Source organism: Vipera berus (genome assembly GCF_964194415.1).
Source record: "Vipera berus genome assembly, chromosome: 6".
Classification (NCBI taxonomy): domain Eukaryota; kingdom Metazoa; phylum Chordata; class Lepidosauria; order Squamata; family Viperidae; genus Vipera; species Vipera berus.
The window spans coordinates 9,856,405-9,875,631 of record NC_138208.1 but is presented as its reverse complement, the minus strand read 5'-3'; the positions used below and the strand labels follow the sequence as shown (position 1 = coordinate 9,875,631).

At 44.1% G+C, this 19,227-nt stretch overlaps 1 protein-coding gene across 1 annotated transcript in view; it reads left to right on the top strand.

Annotated features, from left to right (window-relative positions):
• FRMD4A (FERM domain containing 4A) overlaps positions 1-19,227 on the top strand; it is a gene marked incomplete at its 5' end in the record, with an annotated part of 236,139 nt that overhangs the window by 137,123 nt on the left and 79,789 nt on the right. The window contains 2 exons of the mRNA XM_081331240.1: positions 13,294-13,377; positions 18,807-18,872. Of these exons, the coding sequence (XP_081187366.1) occupies positions 13,294-13,377; positions 18,807-18,872 (150 nt within the window). The remainder of the gene's footprint in view (positions 1-13,293; positions 13,378-18,806; positions 18,873-19,227) is intronic.

Below are 19,227 nucleotides of genomic sequence, written 5' to 3'. Positions count from 1 at the left end.
TGTGCTTTTTCAAAAGGCAACTGGAACTTTGTTTCACCTTGGAGCCATTTTACTTCTCAACTGATTAGGGGACTGAAGGCTAAAACATATAAGGAACGATTGCTGGAATTGAGTATGTCTAGTTTAATGAAGAGAAGGATGAGGGGGGACCTGATAGCAGTGTTCCAATATCTCAGGGGCTGCCCCAAAGAAGAGGGAGTCGAGCTATTCTCCAAAGCGCCTGAAGGCAGGACAAGAAGCGACGGATGGAAACTAATCAAGGAGAGAAGCAACCTAGAACTAAGGAGAAACTTCCTGACAGTCAGAACAATTAACCAGTGGAACAACCTGCCTCCAGAAGCTGTGAATGCTCCAACACTGGAAGTTTTTAAGAGACTGGACAGCCATTTGTCTGAAATGGTATAGGGTTTCCTGCCTGAGCAGGGGATTGGACTAGATGACCTCCAAGGCCCCTTCCAACTTTATCATCATCATCATCATCATCATCATCATTATTATTATTATCCAAGAAACTTCTTCAGAACTGAAGAAGTCCAGTTGCCTCTTGAAAAAGCACCTTTGGGACAACCATGAGCTGGATGACTGAGAATCTCCGTGGACATTTAGCTATGCACATGGGGAGGAACACGCTTCAAATGGTGCGGGTGTATGAATGGATTTCCAGAAAACGTCGCAGACCACAGAAACCATTTGCGCTCCAGTTATGAGATGCGGACAACACAGACTGATCCCCAACAGGCTGGGCCTGTCTTCAGCAGTGAAGGGACACAGGGCAGAAAACATCCTGCATCCAAGAAGACTCCACAACCATTTGCACTACACAGGTGACCCCCCCCTCCCAAGTGGCCTCAATGACTTTCGCAAAGAACGCAAATGACCAGCTGCTTGCAAAGAATATACATCCTTCCATTCCCCCACCATCCAGTCAGAGCTGAAGAAGCTTCTTGGATGAGAAGCAAAAGGTCTTCAAGGAAAAACAAGAAAGTCCAGTTGCCTCCTGAAAAAGGGACAACCAGGACCTGGATGACTGAGAATCTCCACAGACATAAGTCCAGACCTTGTTTGATGGCAGTGCCATCACTGGAGAACAGCCTGCCTTCTCATCTCTGGACAGTAGTGAAACTATTCGGTATTTAGGAAAGTGACAAAAATATATGAGGGCTATTCTGTTAGCCCTATTGCTATTCTTTTTTTTAAGTATCCTTCTTAAATTTATTGGTATTCTTAGAGTAATACTTAATTCATATCAGGGTTGATTATGTGGTGCTTTGTATTGATTGCAGCAGGGTTTTTTTTTCCTATGAACTAAGGGAACTATCCAAATTCTTGGGGGATGGGGGATGGATATAAATAATGCAATAAAGAAATAAAATGGCATTACAGTCTGCTCCCGGAGAGCAGAAAGTTATTTCAAAACAAATGGCTCCTCTCACTAGGCGTGGTAGCTCAGACTGTTGTTTCAAAATCACGGCCAACCCGTGACTCTTTTAGGCTTAAAGTTATTTTTGGCATTTGGATGTAAAAAATTAATTACAAGGAAAGAACGAGCGTGCGGGTGAAATGAGCGTGCTATTCATTCACCCCTGGCTGCATTCATCCCTGGTGCTTGCTCAGTTAAATAATAAGGACTTTGAAACCCCTTGATTAGTATCAGGCACCAAAGATCAGGTCCACATATGAAGTCCCAATTAAACTGATTTTTTTGCAACTCATGCCTACGCACAGAAATCTTTTCAGCTAATGCTTAGGACCTGCTAGCAGTTGGATAAGGGTCAGCAGAATTCAAGGAATACTGAATTTAATCCACTTGTGGCCACGTAGAGATTCCAGGCTGATTCCACTTTTGACTCCACCTCCAGGTTGTTCCACTCTTTCCCATACAATTAGTTAAGGAAAATTAAAGTTGCCTTCAAATCAACTTCAAACCTTCATGCAGTTTTCTTGGTGTATGGAAGCGATCAGCCATTGCCTTCTCCAAGGTTGTTTACTGATATCCCAATTAAGCCTACTGCCCTGGGATCCTCAGGTAGTCTCCCATACAACTGCTGACATGGGCGTCCCCTGCTTAGCTTTTGAGATCAGCCCAAGTCAGCTTGGTGACTAGGCTACAAGCAAATGCTACAAAAACTGGTTGCACGGCAACAATGCCAGAGAGGATGTTCTGGGATGGAGACATCACAGATGTAGCAACAAGATGGGGTATGCACTTGCTTTTTTTTCTAGACAATGGTGCAAATTGGGGGCTGGAGAGTAGATGGGTCAGCTGCCACGGCTTCCGATGTTACGCTTTGGAATGAATTTCACTGGGGAAAAAATAAAGGTGCAAAACAAAACACAGGTACTCCTTGACTTAACGACTGCATTTGAGCCCCAAAATTTCTGTGGCTAAGTGAGACGTTGGCTAAGTGAGAGTTCCCCCATTTTACGACCTTTCTCGCCACCGCTGTTAAGTGAATCACTGCAGTTGTTAAGTCAGTCACACGATTAGTAAGTGAATCCGGCTCCCCCATTGACTTTGCTTGTCAGAAGGTCGCAAAAGGGGATCGCATGACACCCCCCCCCCAGGACATTGCAATCGTCGTAAGTAGGAGTCAGTTGGCAAGCGTCTGAATTTTGATCACGTGATCACGGGGATGCTGCAATGGTTGTAAGTGTGAAAAACCGGTCACAAACCACTTTTTCCCAGTGCTGCTGTAACTCTGAACAGTCAGTAAGCAAACTGCCGTAAGTCGAGGACTAGCTGTGTAATAAGGCATGCTTCCCTGTAGGAAGCGCAGAGTTTCCTGATGCATCACTTTTTTAAAGTCTTACACAATTTGTGCAATCCTAACCTCTTCTGGGACAAGCCACTTCTTGCTTCCATTTCCCAACAGGAACCCTCAAGGCTTTTGCTTAGTCATTAATAACAGTGTTTGATTGAAAACCCAGAAGAAATAACTCACTAACCATCAGCTGCAAATTTGATTTATGGCAGCTGCAGGATTATTGCTGATCTGTCTCTGTTTTCGGAAAGGCTAATAGCCTTGTGCAAGAGAATTAATTTCTGGCTTGGCTGAACATAACACCAACCTGCAGGAAACTTACTTAAGAGATACCTGTAGTACAGGTAGTCCTCAACTTACGACCACAATTGAGCCCCAAATTTATGTGGCTACGCGAGACGTTTGTTAAGTGAGTTGTGCCCCCATTTTACCACTTTTCTTGCCACGGTTGCAAGGGGAATCACTGCCATTGTTAAATTAGTAACACGGTTGTTAAGTGGATCTGGCTTGCCCATTTGACTTTGCTTGCAGGAAAGTCGCAAAAGGGCATCGCGGGACCCTGGGACGTTACAACCGTCGTAAATACGAGTCAGTTGCCAAGCACCTGAATTTTGATCACCCGACCACAGGGGAGGCTGCCACGGTTGTAAGCGTGAAAAACGGTCGTTAAGTCGGTGCCGTTTTTTTCTAGTGCCGCTGTAACTTTGAAGCATCACTAAATGAGCTGTAATTCCATGGGGCTTGAAGACAATCCTCTTCCCAGTTCCCACAGGGCTCCTTCCGTCCCACACCTCTCATCTCGTTGGGCTTTGGGCCTTCGAAGTGGAAAGATGGCTTTGGCAGTTAGTTCTGCGGTGTCCTTCATCAAGGAACGGCAGAGATTTCTTTCTTCATTTGTGCAGCCACCAGACAAACGCACCGCAGCCTGGAGTGAAGACGATGCAAATGAGAAATGGGTGCAATTATTTCCTGGAGTGGGCATGAAGGATTGTTTCTTTGCTGCTGTGATTCCTGCAGCAGTTGGGGTGTGTGTGTGTGGGAAATCTGTGATTTGTCAACTTTGTTGTCGGCACTGTGAAGCTAGCCGAGCTTTGGGTGCTTTCTAAACTGCTATTGTGAGACTAAGGTGTGGAGCTGCTGACCCTGTAGAAGTAGCTTTAGATGCACACACTAGTTATTCTCACTATTTGCCTCCTATACGAAACTCTTTTTTTAAAAAAAAAACTCTGATCAATAAAGCCTTTTCCTGATTTTTTTTCCAGATGCCCTAGCTCTGTCTTTATCAACTTTCAAAACTTCCCAGTAGTTAAAACATACGTACACACTCAAGAACATCTCCATTCAAGGAGAGAAGCAAGCTAGAACTAAGGAGAAACTTCCTGACAGTTAGAACAATTAACCAGTGGAACAACCTGCCTCCAGAAGTGGTGAATGCTCCAACACTGGAAGTTTTTAAGGAGAGACTGGACAGCCACTTGTCTAAAATGGTATAGGGTTTCCTGCCTGAGCAGGGGGTTGGACTAGATAACCTCCAAGGTCCCTTCCAACTTTAATATTATTATTATTGCCCAAGGAGGATTAATTTTAAGGCAAGGTTTCCCAAATTTGGGGGTTTCCAGATGTTCTGAGAGCTGAAAACCATACACCTGGAAGTTGTTAAGGGTTAGAAATTAACTGATTTAAGGCAACTGGAACAAAAGATCTTGAATTAAAGCCGGCGCCACCTTTTACAGGATCCTCCGTGATCGGGATCCTTCTGATCTGTGCTTCCATGCATTGATGGACTTCTCTGGAAGCAACGATCAAAGCCCCTTGAGTTTCCCACAATGCCACGGGGTGTCAGCACATTAGGAACGTTGTTGGGAATTGCTTCTCCTTTGTGTCAATATTTTTACTATTGCTGTATGTTTATATATTCAGTCTGCTGGCCAATGTACGTTTACAGGAAAAGTAGAAAGTAGAAAATACATCTCTTCAGCTCACTCAATATACACTCTGTTGAAACTGAACAGGTAGCTGGAGTAGGATCTATGTACAAGTAGTCCTATATATAAGTAGACTTACACCACAGTTCATTTAGCGACCATTCCAAGTTATAACGGCATTGAAAAAAAGGACTTACGACCGTTTTGCACACTTATGACCGTTGCAGCATCTCCATGGCCACGTAATTTGCATTCAGATTGCTTGGCAACTGACTCACACTTATGACGGTCGCAGTGTCCCAGGGTCACATGATCCCCTTTGGCGACCTTCTGACAAGCAAAGCCAATGGGGAAGCCAGAATCCCTTAACAACCATGTTACTAACTTAACAATTGCAGCGATTCGCTTAACGACCGTGGCAAGAAAGGTTGTAAAATAGGGCAAAACTCACTTGACAAACGTCTCACTTAGCGACAGAAATTTGGGACTGAACTGTAGCTGTAGGTCAAGAGCTGCCTGCCTACGTTTACAGGAAAAGTAGAATCTTGAAGAAATCTCTTCGGCTCACTCAAAATACACCCTCCTGAAACCGAAAAGATGGCTGGAGTAGGATCGGTATAACTGAATGAGAAATTCTGGGATCCCAATCTGAGTTGCCTCTAAAATTTATTGTTGCTTAGTTGCTAAGTTGTGCCCAACTCTTTGCAACCCCGTGGACCACAGCATGCCAGCCCCACCCCCCACCCCCTCCCGTCCTTCACTATTTTCTAGAGTTTGCAAATTCACGTTCGTTGCATGGATGACCCTATCTAACCATCTCCTCCTCTGCCATCCCCTTCTCCTTTGGCCTTCCATCTTTCCCAACGTCAGGGATTTTTCCAAGGAGTCTTCTCTTCTCCTTTGGTGGCCAAAGTCTTTGGGCTTTGGGTTCAGGATCTGCCCTTCCCAAGAACAGGCAGGGTTGATTTCCTTGCCTCTAAAATTAGCAAAACCCAAAAACAAAAAAAGAGAGAGAGAAAAGGCTGTGATGAGATGTGTTTTCATTCCACGAATTCCAGAGAACACTGTACACCTATGATTAGCAACTCCAATTTCAGAGAAAGCACCGTTGGGTAACTTTGCTCAATAGCAAATTCTTTACTCAAAGAATGTGTCTTGCGCCATGTTTTCCAGTGAAGAAACATCATCTTAGGCAGATGGTAGCGATCTAGGTCTTGTTGCAATGTACATTTTTCAGTAATTTGAAAAAGGATATCTTACCTTATCCTTACCCGCTGTGCCTCCTTGGACTGAACTACAGCATAGGCCAGCACTTCAAAAGTGCTTCATTATCTGTGACGATATGTGTGTGTGTGTGCGTGTGTGTGTATGTATGTGTATATATGTATATGTATATGTATATATTGTGTGTATATATATATATATATATGTGTGTGTGTGTGTGTGTGTGTATATATATATATATATATATATATATATTTCAAATGTTAACTATTTAGATTACCTTGCTAGGCCCCAAACATGGGGCAAATCTTTATTTCCTGTTTTCAGCCTATCTTGAAGGCCATCAAACAGGCAGTAGTCACACCGGACAATTCATATATTTGTGTAAATTACTAACAAAGAATTAAAGGGAAACTGAGATGCATTTCTGACTCCTTAGTCGTCCTCAGTCAGCTATACCCTTCTGAGATTCGAACCTGGGCTGATTGCATACAAGGCAGTGTTATTTGCCTCTAAGCCACAAGGTCCCTCTCGCTCTGTTAGCTTTTTTCTGCAAGGGAAGATATGTTTCAAATGTTAACTGTTAACTATGCAATCAGCCCAGGTTCGAATCTCAGAAGGGTATAGCTGACTGAGGACGACTAAGGAGTCAGAAATGCATCTCAGTTTCCCTTTAATTCTTTGTTAGTAATTTACACACACACACACACACACACACACACACACACACACACACACACATATATATATATATATATATATATATATATATATATATATATATATATATATATATATATATATATATATATATATATATATATATATATATATGTATGTGGAAAACCTCAGAAAACAAATATATGTATGTATATATTGTTAACACAAGGGACACAGTGGCTCACTGGGTTAGGACGCTGAGCTTGTCAATCAGAAGGTCAGCAGTTTGGCCGGTCAAATCCCGAGTGCCGCATAACAGAGTGAGCGCCTGTTACTCATCCCAGCTTCTGCCAACCTAGCAGTTCGAAAGCACGTAAAAAATGCAAGTAGAAAAACAGGGACCACTACGGTGGGAAGGTAACAGCGTTCCGGGCGCCTTTGGCATCTAGTCATGCTGGCCACATGACCACGGAGACGTCCTCGGACAAGCGCTGCCTCTTCGGCTTTGAAACGGAGAGTTGGAAACAACTAGCACGCATGTGCGGGGGGAACCTTGACCTTTACCTTATTGTTAACACAAAAGAGATAGACAAAGTTTTTGAAACCAAAAGGCTGAGAGTGAAGAGGTTAATTTCTCTCCTCGTGCCTAATGGCTTCACCCCTATAGTCTGAATACAGCTGTACTATACGTCTTTATTTATTTTGTAGCTGCTATGCCCGATTAATCCTGGCTCAGTCACAGTTCAGCCGAAAATGCTGTGAATCCTGTTTTCCTTTTCCCCAAAAGATCCAGGAGCGACACTATTTACTACTGAAAATTTCTACAGGGAAACTTGTTAGTCAGAGGAAAATTTTCTGTGGAAATATTTACTCTGGGAAAGCCTACATCCAGATTCCCAGGCGTTTTCCTATTGTCTCTGGGCAAATCACCAAGGAATCCTGCCTTTGGCAACGAAGGCTAAAAGCTGAATTTTTCTATCTGAGAAACAAAGAACGATTTGTCTGCCAGATGCTGTATGTTCTCCTCAAAAGAACCATAGCCAAGAAAAGCTATTGCTACAGATCCCGGGTGAAGCAAAGCAAGTAACAACAAGCAAAATTGTGCAATATAATGGACACTCGCCCCTTTTAAATAGGAAGCCTTCGTGGCTAGATCAGTTGGGTTCCTGGCCGATAATAACCAATAAATTAATCAATTTTGATAAGCCTCCCAGAGTCTCTGAGTGGGCGGCCATATTAATTCTCTTAAGTAAATAAATAAGCAAGCAAGCAAGCCTCAGTTCTTCATTTAATGCTCCTGGCAAATAGATGGGGAAGAAATGGAGGTAGTGACAGATTTCATTTTCCTGGGCTCCAAGATCACCGCAGATGGGGACTGTAGCCAAGAAATTAAAAGACGCTTGCTCCTGGGGAGGAAAGCCATGGCAAATCTAGACAGCACACTAAAAAGCAGAGACATCACCCTGCCAACAAAAGTGCGTATAGTCAAGGCCATGGTCTTCCCAGTTGCAATGTATGGCAGTGAAAGTTGGACCATAAGAAAGGCTGAGCGCCAAAGAATCGAGGCCTTTGAACTCTGGTGCTGGAGAAGACTCCTGCGAGTCCCTTGGACCGCAAGGCGATCAAACCGGTCAGTCCTAGAGGAGATCAACCCTGACTGCTCTTTAGAAGGCCAGATCCTGAAGCTAAAACTCAAATACTTTGGCCACCTAATGAGAAGGAAGGACTCACCGGAGAAGAGCCTAATGCTGGGAAAGATTGAGAGCAATAGAAGAAGGGGACGACAGAGAATGAGGTGGCTGGATGGAGTCACTGAAGCAGTAGGCGTGAGCCTAAAGGGACCCCAGAACATGGTAAAGGACAGGAAAGCCTGGAGGAACGTTGTCCATAGGGTCGCGATGGGTCGGACACGACTTCGCAGCTAACAACAACAACAAGGGCGTAACATGTTTACAGACTCAAAGAGTACAGATAGTCCTCGACTTACGTCCACAATTGAGCCCAAAATTTCTGCTGCTAAGCCAGATAGTTGTTAAGTGAATGTTGCCCCATTTTACAGCTTTTCCTGCCACAGTTCCTAATTTTCAGACAAAGGGGCTGTCCAGTCTCTTCTTAAAAACGTCCAGTGTTGGAGCAGTCACGGCTTCTGAAGGCAAGTTTTTCCCACTGGTAAATAAATGAAGTAGAAATAGAAAAACAATAAAAATGAAATGAAATGAAATAAATAATAAAAGAAATTAAAAAGAAATAAATAATAAAATGAAATAATAAAATTCCAGAAATCAAGAAGTATACACACTATTAATCCAAGGGTGTCTGGTAGCCCCTTTTGGGGGGGTAATCAATTTTGAAGACACGGCTTTGGTGAACCATAGCTAATTTCATCAGATGCACGGCATTGTCCAATTAAAATGTAGGATTTGGAAAGGGGATCAAGCAGCCGAAGAGGAGAAAACACAGCTGTGCAGATACAGATTATATGCGAGGCAGATTACACGCACTTCAACAATTAGCACCTATCAGGTGTTAACAATTCCTGCTGGTTGTTAAAAGGGTTGTGAGATATCCCAAGACCTCTTGATGTATGTGAGTTTCCGAATTGCAAGGTTGTCAGGCCATCACAGTTTCCTTCTTTCTTTTTTTTTTTTTTAAAAAAAGGCAACTCCAGAATCTGAAACTCAATGTCCTGTGAAATTAAAATGGAATTAAAATCCTCTGAGGTTACTCTGTCCTTATTTTGAGCCTTGATATTGACTTTGCTTCTTCCCTACTATTATCCGAGAGCCGAACCAGAGGAAGATCTTTTTGATCAAAGGGCTCAAAAGAGTAGCAGGACTTTTGATTTTATGGTGAATATCTGGAAGAACGATTTTTGCTTAAGTTAGCTTTAGGTAAGCTTCCCTCCAAGACCCCCTAATCTGACGTTAAGTTTTTCTCACTATGGATGCTACAGGTTTAACGTAATGTAGAGTCTGGGTGGGTAGGGCTGAGAGTGGGGGACTGGCCCAAAATTACCCAGCTGGCTTTCCTGCTTAAGGTCAGACTAGAACTCACAGTCGCCTAGTGATTTGGCCCAAAATTACCCAGCTGTCTTTCCTGCCTAAGGTGTGATTAGAACTCACAGTCACCTGGTGATTGACCGAAAGTCACCAGCCAGCTTTCCTGCCTAAGGTGAGACTAGAACTCACAGTCACCTGGTGATTGACCGAAAGTCACCAGCCGGCTTTCCTGCCTAAGGTGAGACTAGAACTCACAGTCACCTGGTGATTGACCGAAAGTCACCAGCCAGCTTTCCTGCCTAAAGTGGGACTAGAACTCACAGTCGCCTAGTGATTTGGCCCAAAATTACCCAGCTGGCTTTCCTGCCTAAGGTGGGACTAGAACTCAGTGTCCTGGCTTCTAGCCTAATGTCTTAACCACTACCGTAGAACAAAATGGCTCTAATTTTCCCATAAATCTGACTAAAATGCTCTGATATTACTTTATCCTTATTCCGAGTCTTGATATCCAACTTGCGTTGGTTCTTTTCCAAAATGTTTTGCCCCATGTAGAATCTAGGGAACCATTGCTGGTAGAGAATGGTATGAATGGCGGGGGGGGGGGGGAGGAAGGATACATACAGGCACTACTAATTCTGTAAGGCTGCAGCAGTTGTAAATGTAAGGGCAAAATGGAAATCTGGGTTTGTTACGGGCCTAGTTCCCACATTAGCATCTTTGTTCTGTTGTTTCTGGCGCTTGTGAGAATGTGTTTCAGGTTTGGGTAGTTGAGTCCATCACCTAGTGCAGGGGTCAGCAACCTGAAACAGTGAAAGAGCCACTCGGAACCGGTTCCCTCACAAAAGGAAGAACTGGGAGCCGCAAAAAATGTGTGCGCATGTGCGTACATGCGCGCATGCGCAGAACAGGGTTTGACTGAAGAGTGGAGCCAAGGCGAGATATGCACCTACCCTGCATATTTGAATTGATTGGTTGAACTTTTTTAGTCCCACCCTTTTTTTTTTTTGGACTGCACATGGCAGAGGACTGGGAGCCACAGGAGACAGCTGAAAGAGCCGCATGTGGCTCCGGAGCCGCGGGTTGCAGACCTGTGACCTAGTGCAAGGGTAGGCAACCTTGGCTCTTTTATGACTCGTGGACTTCAACTCCCAGAAATCCTGAGCCAGCCACACTGAGGGGAAAGGGAGAGGTTTCCATGCCGAGCCATGCTGGCTCGGGAATTCTGGGAGTTGAAGTCCACGAGTCATAAAAGAGCCAAGGTTGCCTACCCCTGACCTAGTGGCTAAGAAAATGCCTCCAGAATGGGTTGTAGAAGAGTGTGTGAGTGATTGTGAGACTTTCAGGTAACCCCCAATGATGATCTGTTATTGTAGTTATATCTTCTGTTTTGTAGTTCTTCCTGGGAACCAATCTGGCTCCACTGAGTTGTCTTGTTGGGTGTGTTAACACAATGCTCCCATCTTCCTGGATTATTATTTTTTTTACGTTTTACTGACAAGACTCCTGTTTTGAGGACAGTTGAAAATTTTAGATTGCATGTCCCAATGTTTATATCTAATTTCTGCCTGGGGGAAGGGACAGGTACAGTTAAATTAAACTGATTTAGATGTTAATAACGGGATTGCGTAGTGTGTTACCGACAGCCAATTTGGTGTAGTGGTTAAGGCACCTGGTTAGAAACGGGGAGATCGGGAGTTCTAGTCCTACCTTAGGCCCAAAGCCAGTTGGGTGACTTGAGCCAGTCGCTTCTTCTCAGCCCTGGGAATGAGGCAATGGCAAACCACTTCTGGAAAAATCTTGGCAAGAAATCTCCAGGGATTGTCTGAGAATCAGACATGATTGAACGGGAAGGAGGGAAAAAAAGTGATACGACTTAAATAAAAATGAAAGTTTGAACTTGTACAGCGCATCAGAGATCCATTTTTTCCTGGGCTTCTGTGTTTGCTGTTGGTTTGGGGTTTTTATTGTTTTTTTTTTAAAAATCTGTATTCCAAAATACAGATTTAAAATACAAAATACAAATGACTTTGTAATAATGCCGCTTGGGGTGTGTGTGTGAAAGCCCTAATAAGCAGGCATATACATAGAATGAAGGCTACTGCTAAGCTTGTAAGCCGCCCTGAGTCTTCGGAGAAGAGCGGGATATAAATGGAATTAAAATAAAATAAATAAATAAATAAAATAAATAAAATAAACGCATTACCAATGCAAAAGCAAGTCACAGTTCCTTTCATTTGGGGCAAGTCAGAATCTCAGCAGTTTCTCCATCCAGAAATTTGGCTCTTTTTTTAAAAAAAAAAAAGTGGTGTTTTTGCCAAGTTTCTCAGCCTTGCAGGAAAGCATCAGCCTGCCCCTTCCCACAGGAAATGCAATCCCCACCCACCCTCCAAGCAGGCCGAGGAGGTGGGTGAACAAAGGACTTGTCAAGGCAGGAAAAGCCACACCGCCAGCTGGAGATCTCTGATCAGCAATCCGCTCCTTGGAGCATTTTTTGGAAGTCATTAAAATCTGGAGAGAGAAGTAGCTTCCTTGCAAAACTTTCTCTTTCCTTCCTCCACATGTGGCTTTCCGCACCAGATCGCCCGCTTTGAAAACACATCAAGGTTTTGAATTTAATATTATTATTATTTTTTATTTGTTTTCCAAAATACAAAATACAGAACTATGAAGAAAAGAGAAAATAATGGGAAAATAGGGGGAGGAAAGGGGGGATCAGGAAATAAATGTAAGAGAAAGGGAAAAAAGAAAATCATCAACTTCTGATTTTTGGGGGGGCGCAGTAGAACAAGGCACCATAACAACATACGCCCTCTTTTTTTAAAAACTTTTACATAGCAATATAAACTACAAACCTATCTAATCAGCAAAACCCAAAATCAAAGTTTCATATATATTTTTTGTCCGCCTCAAGCACAAAGTCCAGAATCGGTTTCCAAGTAGAAGCAAAATTAATTGTGTTCTTTTCTTTAATCGAAGCAGTTAACTTAGCCATCTCTGCACACTCCGTCAACTTTTGCAGCCCTTCGGCCATCAAAGGAGAATCATGTGGGAATCAAAGTATTCTCTCATGTTTGTGCACATTCTTCCTGCTATTGAAAACAGTGATGTTGTGACGATCTTCAGAAATTCAAATGAAGTGGAGGAAGCCACATCTGGAGTAGCTTTGTTCAGATAGAGGTGATGCTGGGGGCCAAAGGTCCCTAATTCCCTAATGCAAAATAAAGAAATAAAGAAACACTCTACAGTCGTGGTGGCGAACCTATGGCACACGTGCCACAGGTGACACACAGAGCCCTCTCTGTGGGCTCATGTGCCATCGCCCCAGTCCTAGGCGTTCAGCTGGGTTTTATAAAACCTTTTTGCTTTAGGCCTCTAATCAATCAATCAATTTCAACTTCTCGCGGGAAAAACAAAAGATCTCGCAAAGTTGGAATTGACTGATTGAACTTTTTAGTCCCACCCAGTCTGCCTTTACCACCACAGCCACGCCTACCCAATGGGCCACACCCACCCAATGTTCCACGCCTACCCTGCACCTGATGATACATAAGTGGATTTTGGGTTGCAGTTTGGGCACTCGGTCTCTAAATGGTTCGCCATCACTGCTCTATGGTGTTTCATTATCCAAGAATCACGTCCGAGCCTTGCAATCTTATCTCTGGGTTAACGTGCTTAAAAATTGGATTTCTTTCTCTTCCCCCCCCTCCCCCTTCTCTTTTTCAGCAATGAAACTGTAAGGACGGACTTGAAGAAGTTGCCAGCACTTCCTACTCAAGCCCTTAAGGAGCACCCATCTTTGGCTTATTGGTAAATATTTGTCATCTCTAATAAAATCTAAGGGATGCAGTAGCTCAGTGGGTTAGGATGCTGAGCTTGTCGATCAGAAGGTCGGCAGTTTGGCGGGTCGAATCCCGAGTGCCGCGTAACAGAGTGAGCGCCTGTTACTCGTCCCAGCTTCTGCCAACCTAGCAGTTCGAAAGCACGTAAAAATGCAAGTAGAAAAACAGGGACCACTACGGTGGGAAGGTAACAGCGCTCCGTGCGCCTTTGGCGTCTAGTCATGCCGGCCACATGACCACGGAGAAGTTCTCGGACAAGCGCTGGGCTCTTCGGCTTTGAAACGGAGATGAGCACCGGCCCCTAGAGTTGGAAAGGACTAGCATGCATGTGCGGGGAAACCTTTACCTTTTTAATAAGATCTGCCCTCTGACGTTCTCTACTGAACGCTGCACTGATGGTGGTTTCTCTGAAAAACTGATTTGCCTTACGATATAAAGGTTTGCTAATTGATTGAGATTGGTACGAAACAAAAGCAGTTTCGACGTCAACCCTTCACTTACCCTAGCAGTTAAAACAAAGACGTATCATTCACAATTAAAATGAACAGTGAAAGCCCGCAGTGACAACCCCACTACAAAACAAATGGGTTTGAAGGGCCTTTTCCAAAGCTAAGATAGCCTTCCAGCTAGAAGTTCCAAGCCAGGTTGGCCAAGAATCCAGATGACCCAAGTGTTGGATCGTCCACTTCAAAAACCTCAGTCTTCAAAAGAACACCTCGAGATCGATCTGGTCTAGCTAATCAAGAGGAAGGACTGAACACTCCCATAGTTGATTCTACAGCAGAGAAGACATGCAAATCAGCCCCCAAATGAGCTTTCATCTGGAAAAAAAACACCCTACCTACTAAAAGTTTCATAACAAGCTTCTGAGGGTTCAGTAATGGAAGAGGGAATGGAAATATACAGCAACCTCCTCACAAACTGAAGCAGTTCTGAGCCTGCAGAGACAAAGATGTGCAATAAGTTCCTTGCTGCACCTATCATAAATTTTCTACTGGCTTCCCTTCTGTGGCTTATCAAAATCACGTTTGGCTTTTGCTTGTCCTCTAGGCTTCTCCCTTGCTTCTTCAACTTCCATACTTCATCTGTACATCACAGATACACTGTTGAAGCATGTTGGGGAGACGCCTGCATGTCACTGAGTCAACCATCCACAAACTCCCCTTGTAATGACCTCCAGCCGATTAATGCCCCTTCTATTCCTTGTCACAACTGTAATGGCCACCCCAAGTCTCACAGGTGTACGCGCTAATAATTAACTAATTAAAAATCCTTGGGGACACCCGCTTTAGAGTTCCCTCTGCCAAGGAGATCCCTACGGAGCCAGCCAACCCTTCGGGAGAGACAGCCCAAACTCTCCTTGAGATGGAAAGATCTCGGCTACTTCTCGATGGTGAGCCACAAGACCAAGGCTGGGCGTTGGGTAGAGAAACCAGGAGTTGATGTAATGCAGGGTTCTTCAAATCTGGCCCTTTTATGACTTGTGGACTTCAACTCCCAGAATTCCTCAGCCAGACATGCTGAGGTAATGTCCACTAGTCATAAAAGAGCCAAGTTTGAAGACCCCTGAGGTAATGTCTCAGAAGATGTTTCCTCAGCTTCTTCTCTGGAATTTTGGCAAGGTCAGGAGCCTTAGTTAATCCAAGGGCTGAGTTCACTCCACTCCCTATGTCACAAGGGAACTAGCCAAGTTTTAAAGGGCAGGGCTACCACAAATGCTACTGTGTTGTAGAGCCATGCCCACCTTTTCACCTGACGTATCTCCATGGAGGAATTTGGTATCCGAGGTGCTGTTATATTTATTTATTTAGTTACATTTATATACCGCCCTTTCCCTGAGGACTCAGGGCGGTTTACAGGGAATTAAAAAATCCACCATACAAAAGTTAAAAAACCAAATTAAAAAATATTAAATTGACCCTGTACACTTAAAACCCCAATTAAAAATTTCTCCTCAGCCTGGGCCCGAGAGCTCAAAGAGCCAGGTCTTCAGGCCCCGGCGGAATGATCGGAGGTCAGGGGCAGTTCTCAGCTCCACCGGCAGCTGGTTCCAGAGGGCAGGCGCTCCCACCGAGAAGGCCCTATCCCTGGGTGTCACCCGCCGGCAATCTCTTACCGGCGGAACCCTGAGCAGACCCTCCCTGTGGGAGCGCACTGGGCGAAGGGCGTTTGATGCTGGCAGCAGGTGTTCCCTAACATCCAAACAAGTGACTTCAAGTAGTCCTCAAGTTATGATCGTAATGGAACCTGTCCCTTACAGTTGTGGTAAATGTCTGTGGAGCATAGGTAAGACCCAAGTGGCCTCAATGAGTCTCAGAGAGAGGCTGCTAACGAGGCTGCAAGGAATATAAATCCTTCCATCTTCCCACCATTCAGTCAGAATGGAAGAAGCTTCTTGGATGACAAGTGAAAGGTTTTCAGGGAAAAACAAAGTCCAGTTGCCTCTTGAAAAAAGCACCTTTGGGACAGTTGTGGTAGTTTTAAAGTGAGTTGGTCTCTTTGACTGATCCCATTTTATGACCTTTTTCCAGCACCTTTTCGAATGAATGCCACAGTCTCTAACTGAACCAATGGTGCTGGTTTTGCTGAATACTGGAGGGAACTGCCAGTTTTCTGCAAAGCCATCGTGACCACCGGAGGCCACAAACAGGATCAATGCAGCCTTGTAGCCAAGGGCCCCAAAACGCAGTCACATGACTGCAGGGAAGGGGGAGGCCAACCATCAGAACTTTGAAACTGGTCATAAGTAGCCCCCAGGTAGGTCCATTGGATATTTGGTCACTAAGATACTGATTGTGTCAAGGACTATCTGTAAACCCTTCCCGGATTATTCACCAAGTGGCTTTTAACAAGAATAGGATAGGATAGGATAGGATAGGATAGGATAGGGTAGGGTAGGGTAGGGTAGGGTAGGGTAGGGTAGAATAGGAACAGAACAGAACAGAATAGAATAGCATAGCATAGCACAGCACAGAACAGCACAGAACAGAACAGAACAGAATAGAATAGATATTGGAATGAATAGAATAGGATAGAATAGAATAGCATAGCATAGCATAGCATAGCATAGCATAGCATAGCATAGCATAGCATAGCATAGCATAGAATAGAATAGAATAGAATAGAATAGAATAGAATAGAATAGAATAGAATAGAATAGAATAGAATAGAATAGAATAGAATTTTCATCCGTTGCTTCTTGTCCTGCTTTCAGGTGCTTTGGAGAATAGCTTGACTGCCTCTTCTTTGTGGCAGCCCCTGAGATATTGGAACACAGCTATCCCGTCACCCCTGTCCTGTTGCTTCATCCTATGTCTGTAACCAGGGCGAGGGCCATTCTACCCCCTTGCCTGCTGGGCATTGTGCACGTTGTGTGCATTGTGCACATTGTGCACGTTCTCCAGGACAAGAGCTGGGAGGTTGATGTGGAGTTTTGCAAATGCTCTGCCCCATGAATAATCTCCGGGCTTTGCCCCTGTCCTCCTCCTGCTATAGGCTGAGCATGAAATCCCCTGGCACATTGGAAGAGATGGAAGCATCCGATTTAAATTGAATGGGGAGTCCTAAGGAAATGCCTCTCAACCGCCCCTTTCATCAGCCCAAATATGAATCTGCTCAGGAAGCGGAGAGAGACTTTTGCTTTCCATGCTTCGCTTTGAGTCTTTCATGTCTTTCTCTTTTTTTTTTTGAAGGCTCTTGGCTTCCAGCCCTCTTATCTGCTTCCCCTTTAACTTCTCCAGCGTTGTAATTTGATGACAGCAAGGGAATGTGCTTTTCATTTTGTGGCTGGGTGATCTTTATTTATTCTCTCTCTGGCCACCCACTCATTGGAACTTGACTGACCCCTTTCTCTTGCAAAACCAGCCAGGACAAAAGTCTGGAGAAAGTTCTCTGTGTTTACTCTGTGAGAAATCGAGTCCGGTCCTTGGGAAAGTTCTCGGCGTCTACCATAGCTTCTGACTTACAGGGCTACTATTCTTTTCAAAATTCTTACTCTTCATGCATTTTTCCTGTCTTTTCTCTGAAAGCTCAAGGCAACTTCTAGAACCATTTTTTTCCTCAACCTGGGCAGCTTGAAGAGGTATGGATTTTAACTCCCAGAATTCCCTAATTCCACAGGCTGGACATCCACAAACCTTCAGGTTGCCAAGGTTTAGAAACACAGCTCTAGAGAATGGAATCCTCCCCCAACATTATTCCCATAAGTGTACTCTGAACGCAGCTGGAAAAGAGCGGCTGATCCATAGTCACTCAGTGATCTCCTTGATCAAGTGGGATTTGATCCGGGTCGCTGCAATCCAAGACCGATGCAAATGCATTCAAATGTGCTCACACCTTCATTCTCACAAAGGACTGAAATACACAGGGAGGGAGGGAGGGAGGGAGGGAGGGAAGAGAAAGGGAATGGGAATGGGAATGGGAATGGGAATGGGGAAGGGAGGGAGGGAGGGAGGAAAGAAGGGAAAGGAGAGGAGAGTAAAGGAAAGGAAAGGAAAGGAAAGGAAAGGAAAGGAAAGGAAAGGAAAGGAAAGGAAAGGAAAGGAAAGGAAAGGAAAGGAGGAAGATTTTGGAGCCCTCGTCCTCATTTCCTTTTCACTATGTAAAGCAAATGACCCGGACAGCATGAATCTAGAGATGTCTTAAGCTACCATTTTAATTTTCAAAACATTCATCTGATTTTGGCCACTCAGTGTCAGCTGCAAAACTACACACAGACACATAGCATAGACAATGAAAAGCAGGAAAATAGCAGAAAAGAACAACAATTCTGGAACCTGCTTAGAGTTTGCTTGCTTGAACCTGATTTCTATCTATCATAGCGGATGAGAGTATCCAGGCCTTGAAGTGAAGATTTACAGTATGGCTCCCAGTTGATTCTTCTGTGCCAGGCGTCTTTTGTGTAAATCTGAATTGTGTCTGGGGCCTTTCCCAGTCACAAAAAAGCCAACAAACAGCGTCCTATTTATATATTCAATTACACAACCGTGCTCACGCCAAGATACTTCGTACGATCCGTAAGACTTACGCGGTATGAGGATCTTTTTCTTAACTTCATAGTACATGGTGCTTCCTCACCATTTTTGGCAAGAGGGTGGCACAGGAGAAAATGCAAAGTAAACTTCGAACCTTTTCAAGTATTGCATGACCTGGAGTTCACCTCCTCCTTAATTTCTACTTCTCTGTAGCTAAGGGTTTTTATTTTATAAAAGGAAAGCCCTTTTTTTTTATGGAAGGATATATTCTAGGACAGCTAGCGTCTTTCCTGCTTTCCATTTTGCTATCTATACAGAGATCTTTGAGATTTATTGACTCGTTGGTTCTCGTTCTGGGGAATGCCATCATACTTTTTCAACTCTGCCTGCTAAATTAATTCCTATTTCTCCTTTTTTTTCCAAGTGAGGATCGAGTGATTGAGCATTACAAGAAGCTGAATGGACAGACAAGAGGCCAAGCTATTGTCAAGTAAGTCAAAAAACAGGAATTCTAGACACAGAAAATTTTGGCCAGTGTGCATTCAAAATCCCGTTGTGACCTCAATCTCTTTCATACCGTATTTGGCTTCAAAGCAGCGATGGCCAAAGTAGGATCCAGGAAACTGTCCTTCTTCCTTAAAATGAATATCAGTAACAATGGAGAGGGACGCGGTGGCTCACTGGGTTAGGACGCTGAGCTTGTCGATCAGAAGGTCGGCAGTTTGGCGGGTCGAATCCCGAGTGCCACGTAACAGAGTGAGTGCCTGTTACTTGTCCCAGCTTCTGCCAACCTAGCAGTTCGAAAGCACGTAAAAATGCAAGTAGAAAAATAGGGACCACTACGG